Here is a 7,398-nt window from a genome sequence, read left to right as displayed (position 1 = left end):
GAAAATGTTAATCTTTTTATTTGAATGCAATGAAAATCAAATACTTTTTTACTTTCACGTATACGTGAAAAAAAATTGAAAAATAAAATATTTCCTTTGAGTAAAAAACTTTGTTTTATAATTTTGTTTGTATGTTTGTATGTCTATGTGTGTTTCTTTTTGTTTGTGTATATGTGAAAACCATAAGTTGAGTATCGTTTTAAGTTATGATGACGAAGCTTCATATATAAGCAGTGGATCAAATTTAAAGCTGTCGATACACTGTGGTACTTCCTGAACTTCCCGTTTCTGACAAGCCGATAACTTGAGAACCGTTAAAGTTTGGTGGACGTAATTTCATATATAAGTATAAAATGATATACGCAGGGTTCTAGCAAATTTTAAACGATTTTTGTAAAACAAAAGATATAAGTTACTCTATTTCCGTATGAAAACTACACAATGACTACTGTTTTAGATAGGTAAACATTTCATTTGTAAGTAACAGATGACATACTTTGATAATTTTAATTTTTTGAGTGACCTCCAATATCAGGGAGGGGTTATTCTTTTACAGGTTTCTAAAACACCGATATTATAAGTAAACCTTCAATTATGTGGTGGAAGTTTCAAATATAGGAATAATAACTTATTGACTTGTTTTAATCAAATGTTCAATGGTTTTTGGTGACCGGAAGTAGTACTTTAAGCTATTTTCTTTTCGAAAAACGAGTGGTTTTGTCACAAATGTTCATATGTGTATTTCCAATTGCACTAAAAATTTCGTTTATCTATGCTCAATTACATCTATTTCATTTTAAAAACAGGCAGAATTATAAGAGTTTTATTTAAAAAAATTATATACTCACGTAATTATAATGATGCTTCTACTTCGCCATTGTCGTAAAGGATATGACGAGTTTTCGAAAGAGACACAACTCCGGTAGACGACGATAGTGTTCCACTGTTTGAACTAAAGGGCAGCAGGTGGTGTATTCAACTCACAGAGTTTCAGGTATTTTTTTCACCAAACAAACACTTCCTCATTGCTAAACAAATATACCCTAATACAGATAGGTCAAGGTAATATTTAAGTCATATAAACCGTTTCTAGCTAATTTATATTTAAGTATGTTATAATTAGTACATTTTAAAATAAAACATTATTTTGAAGAAAGTACAAAATAAACACACATTTATATTTAGACTTACCGAAATGCAAACATAGCAATGGCTGCATCATTGAGTGTTAAAGGAAGCGCCTGTTTGACATCCGGTTCCACGAATGCGAGCAAAGGTAAACTTGTTCGTCTTTACAACAGCGACGCTTAGTATTTTTACATTCAACGTGAAATTTGCTGTGTTCAATTTTCAGCTGTTTTGCCTGTTTCGTGTGCTTTTTACAAAAACAATTTATAAAATAATAGTCTTTGCTTAATAAAATGCTCTTGAGTTTTTAAGCGTAAAGTTAACGGTTTGAAGAATAAATTTTACATTCAAACTAAAAACTTTCAAGTCAATACTTCAAAAAACTTTGTACACCCAGGTAGAAGGATGTTCCTTACATATTGACATCTGATCTATATTTAGTTGTAAACATATGCTCGATACAGTGACGTTGGCAGGATCGAATGATGGGGTTAGGGTTTAAAACATAGACACACAGACACACAGACACACAGACACACAGACACACAGACACACAGACACACAGACACACAGACACACAGACACACAGACACACAGACACACAGACACACAGACACACAGACACACAGACACACAGACACACAGACACACAGACACACAGACACACAGACACACAGACACACAGACACACAGACACACAGACACACAGACACACAGACACACAGACACACAGACACACAGACACACAGACACACAGACACACAGACACACAGACACACAGACACACAGACACACAGACACACAGACACACAGACACACAGACACACAGACACACAGACACACAGACACACAGACACACAGACACACAGACACACAGACACACAGACACACAGACACACAGACACACAGACACACAGACACACAGACACACAGACACACAGACACACAGACACACAGACACACACACACACAGACACACAGACACACAGACACACAGACACACAGACACACAGACACACAGACACACAGACACACAGACACACAGACACACAGACACACAGACACACAGACACACAGACACACAGACACACAGACACACAGACACACAGACACATATATATATATATATATATATATATATATATATATATATATATATATATATATATATATATATATATATATATATATATATATATATATATATATATATATATATATATATATATATATATATATATATATATATATATATATAATTACAATGTATATATGTGTAAACTATTTACGTAAGAAACAGGTGAAGATGCTAAATGGTTTGAACTTTTCTTTGTCTGACGTGCTTTAAGAATCAATAGTACCATCATTATCATTTTCAATTTTACTTTTCTCTGTAAAGAAATATGTTAATAATGTAGCTTTCATTTTTCTTTTCTCTCCGCCATCATTGCAATGAGCTTAAATTTGTTAGAAGCAGTAAAACCACATACATAATAAAACCACTATGCGAATTAGAAAATGCATTTTTTTTTTACATTTTGGACTGTTTTCTTAACATTCTACCGTAGTTTCCATGCTCTATATTTAACCAACCCAGCTTCCTTCTATCCCCCCTCCCACCCAAATCCCACGCAGTGTCAACGAGTGTGTGTCATGCCACCCACACCTTCCTGTTGCACTAAACATTAAACATCTACCCACCTTTCCTCCTTCAACACCTCTTTGCTGATCTAACCTTGGGCAGCTTTCTATTGACCTATTGCCTTCCAGAATATTATATTCATTTCCCTCAAAACAATTAGTAATAATCGTAGCTAAGATCTATAGGCAGGTTGTTTCAAATTTTTGTTCACGAGTTGCAACCGTAGTGTTTAGTTTTGATAGCGATATGTTAGCGAATCAAGTCGTCAATGGTTGTAACTTAACGCACAACACTGCCTACACCACTGGCTCAGTACATCAGGGGTTCCCAACCCCGTGCCCGTGGGCGCCATGGCGCCCGCCGAACGATTCGTATGTGCCCTCCTCTCACTATTCGACAGAGACAGAATTTTTTTTCATAAACATTATTGAACTGTTGAAGAGGATGTAAATCGAAAGTTTGAGGGGGGGGGGGGGGGGTAGCTACGCCTCTGGAAGGAGTTTGTCGATTTAAAATAGGTGGTGCCCGCGACCCTACCGATAATTTAGAATGTGCTCTAGAGTAAAAAAAAAAGGTTGGGAACCCCTGCCGTACATAGTTGTAAACCTTTGTTCCATGTGGGACGAGTGGTCCAACAAACCTTCTAACACTAACATTAAAAACGAAGAAGAACAAAAAAAGAATAAATAACGCATTCGTGTTCTAGAGGTGACATTTAATTTTTATTTTTACAAAGTAGGTTAACTGAAGAAGAAATAAACAGCTTTAAATATTTTTACAAAGTAGGTTAACTGAAGAAGAAATAAACAGCTTTAAATATTTTCACAAAGTAGGTTAACTGAAGAAGAAATAAACAGCTTTAAATATTTTCACAAAGTAGGTTAACTGAAGAAGAAATAAACAGCTTTAAATATTTTCACAAAGTAGGTTAACTGAAGAAGAAATAAACAGCTTTAAATATTTTCACAAAGTAGGTTAACTGAAGAAGAAATAAACAGCTTTAAATATTTTTACAAAGTAGGTTAACTGAAGAAGAAATAAACAGCTTTAAATATTTTTACAAAGTAGGTTAACTGAAGAAGAAATAAACAGCTTTAAATATTTTTACAAAGTAGGTTAACTGAAGAAGAAATAAACAGCTTTAAATATTTTCACAAAGTAGGTTAACTGAAGAAGAAATAAACAGCTTTAAATATTTTCACAAAGTAGGTTAACTGAAGAAGAAATAAACAGCTTTAAATATTTTTACAAAGTAGGTTAACTGAAGAAGAAATAAACAGCTTTAAATATTTTTACAAAGTAGGTTAACTGAAGAAGAAATAAACAGCTTTAAATGTTTTCACAAAGTAGGTTAACTGAAGAAGAAATAAACAGCTTTAAATGTTTTTACAAAGTAGGTTAAGTGAAGAAGAAATAAACAGCTTTAAATGTTTTTACAAAGTAGGTTAAATGGAGAAGAAATAAACAGCTTTAAATATTTTTACAAAGTAGGTTAAATGGAGAAGAAATAAAAAGCTTTAAATGTTTTTACAAAGTAGGTTAAGTGAAGAAGAAATAAACAGCTTTAAATGTTTTTACAAAGTAGGTTAACTGAAGAAGAAATAAACAGCTTTAAATGTTTTTACAAAGTAGGTTAAGTGAAGAAGAAATAAACAGCTTTAAATGTTTTTACAAAGTAGGTTAACTGAAGAAGAAATAAACAGCTTTAAATGTTTTCAAGAAAGTGGGTTAACTGAAGAAGAAATAAACAGCTTTAAATGTTTTCAAGAAAGTAGGTTAACTGAAGAGGAAATAAACAGCTTTAAATATTTTCTTGAAAAAAAAATATATTTTACAAGGTAAATCTTAATCTTTACACAAATACTACACACAGAGTAAAGAAGGCATGAACATGATATTTCAACAGCTTGGATATTTTCTGTTGATCAGAGCTGTATGTGAGGTTATGATATTTCTGTTGGTGTCATATCTGTATGCGACATCATGATATTTCTGTTGGTGTCATATCTGTATGCGACATCATGATATTTCTGTTGGTGTCATATCTGTCTGTAAGGTCATGATATTTCTGTTGGTGCCATATCTGTCTGTAAGGTCATGATATTTCTGTTGGTGTCATATCTGTCTGTAAGGTCATGATATTTCTGTTGGTGCCATATCTGTCTGTAAGGTCATGATATTTCTGTTGGTGTCATATCTGTCTTTAAGGTCATGATATTTCTGTTGGTGTTATATCTGTCTGTAAGGTCATGATATTTATGTTGGTGTCATATCTGTCTGTAAGGTCATGATATTTCTGTTGGTCACATCTGATTGTTAGGTCATATTTTAATTTGTCATCACTTCAGATGTCTCTAATTGTCTAATTCTAAAAGAAGGATCGGGAATAGATGGTGGGGTGGGGCAAGGGGGGTGAGCCGATCTGATCGGGGTGAATGGAAAGTAACCTAAGTAACGGCTAAGTATCAGTTTTTAATGGTTAAATCTCAGTTTTTTAATGGTTAAATCTCAGTTTTTTTGAATGGTTAAATCTCAGTTTTTCAATGGTTAAATCTTAGTTTTTTAATGGTTAAATCTCAGTTTTTTAATGGTTAAATCTCAGTTTTTAATGGTTAAATCTCAGTTTTTTTAAAATAGTTCTATAGCTTTTGAGAAAATATTTCTGGACATTAGAGTTTATCTGAATTTAAAAACCGCCAAAAAGTTTTGGTGAAATCTAGAACTCATCTTGACATTTATAAACAGTGTAGCTGTGGAGTTTAGAGAACAGATGTTGAAGAAAACAGAAAAAACCGAGATGAAAGTGTTTTTTTCTCTCCCCTTGATGCTGAACTCCTTAATGAACAACATGGCTACCGTCCCAGCCACATCCGGGAACGAGGATGCTATGTAGACGACAGATATTAATAGAACCATCTTGATCAAGGCTTTGTCACGTGATGAAGATTTATTTTTAGAAGATGAAGATTCGTAGCGCCAATTAAGATTTCGAATAAATGCTCGGATCAGTCCAGTGGTGAAGACAACGATTAAAATAAAGGAGGAGATTTGTATGAACACTGAAATGAACAGGCTTACGTCTTCCAGGAGACTAGCGTTAGGCGCCAAAATTAACCCAATGGTGGTTTGGTTTAACCGCGGGTTAAACCTGGGCCCTATTTGGTCAGCGATGAAGGCAGGGAGAAAGCATAGGGTTATGGAGCTGAAGATTCCTGTGACGACAGCGACGGTTTTAGCGGGCGTGATGATAACCTTGACCTTGAGCGGCATGACGACACACATGAACCTTTCAAACGCGATGTAGGTGGTCAGGCAGGCGACGATTCGGCTAAACAGGACGTGCGGCCAGCCCAGAACCACGTAGTCAAGGGCATTGATGAAGTCCATGTCGGCTACTGACGTTAGTACCATGGGGTTGAAGATGACGCTGAACCCGATCATCGTTAGTTGAACCCCCACGTCAGCTACAGCCAGCCCGAAAAGAGAGATATTTATAGTTTCGGAAAATCCCATTTTAATATAGACGACGATGTTGACGATGTTGAAGATGATGCCGAGTGTGCTGACCACAGATGGTACAAGGACCAGGCCGAAGAAAATAAACTGGAAGAAAGTTTCGTCTGACATGGATCCAACGACGTCACTGTCGAGCGCTGCATCTTCTATTTCAGTCGATTTATTTGACGCCATTTTAAAACGCCAATCAACCTGGATATAAACTTGGGGGGGGGGGGGAGAAGAGAAACGAAAAGAAAAATAAATAATAAATTCTATCAGGCATTGCGTTTTTTTTTTCGACTAAATATATTTAAATATTATAATTTCTAAAAATTCCATTTAATAAAAACGACGATGTTAATTATGTTAATCCAAAAGAGCTAACTACAACAACATGACGAGACTAATGAAACTAAATGGGAACCAATACAATCAATACTTATCTCCGCGTTTGTAAAAGCTACAGGTCGCTGCAATACAACATGCACACAAAGTTTCAATAGTGTGCTTATTTTCCGTGTAATTTCATAGCAAATTTAGAAATCAAAGCATTCAATAAACAGAGTTATCTATTAATCTTGATTAAGACATATTGTATCAACCCGTAACTGAACACACAAAAACTAAAATCTTTGTTGAGACATATTGTATCAACCCGTAACTAATCACACATAAACTAAAATCTTGCTTGAGACATATCTATCAACCCGTAACTAAACACATATAAACTAAAATCTTGCTTGAGACATATGGTATCAACCCGTAACTAAACACACATAAACTAAAATCTTGCTTGAGACATATGGTATCAACCCGTAACTAAACACACATAAACTAAAATCTTGCTTGAGACATATGGTATCAACCCGTAACTAAACACACATAAACTAAAATCTTGCTTGAGACATATGGTATCAACCCGTAACTAAACACACATAAACTAAAATCTTTCTTGAGAAATATTGTATCAACCCGTAACTAAAAACACATAAACTAAAATCTTTCTTGAGAAATATTGTATCAACCCGTAACTAAAAACACATAAACTAAAATCTTTCTTGAGAAATATTGTATCAACCCGTAACTAAAAACACATAAACTAAAATCTTTCTTGAGACATATTGTATCAA

At 34.4% G+C, this 7,398-nt stretch overlaps 1 protein-coding gene across 1 annotated transcript; it reads right to left on the bottom strand.

The window, feature by feature from the left end:
- Positions 1–5,446: 5,446 nt before the first annotated feature.
- LOC131942773 (uncharacterized) lies at positions 5,447–6,460 on the bottom strand. The gene has a single exon (XM_059302700.1). The coding sequence runs from the start codon at positions 6,458–6,460 to the stop codon at positions 5,447–5,449; it is 1,014 nt and encodes a 337-aa protein (XP_059158683.1).
- Positions 6,461–7,398: the final 938 nt, after the last annotated feature.

The sequence above is a fragment of the Physella acuta genome, unplaced genomic scaffold, assembly GCF_028476545.2.
Source record: "Physella acuta isolate Inbredline_101_S28 unplaced genomic scaffold, ASM2847654v3 ptg000426l, whole genome shotgun sequence".
NCBI classification, from domain to species: domain Eukaryota; kingdom Metazoa; phylum Mollusca; class Gastropoda; family Physidae; genus Physella; species Physella acuta.
The sequence above is the reverse complement of the archived record's forward strand: the minus strand, read 5'-3'. Positions and strand labels throughout refer to the sequence as shown.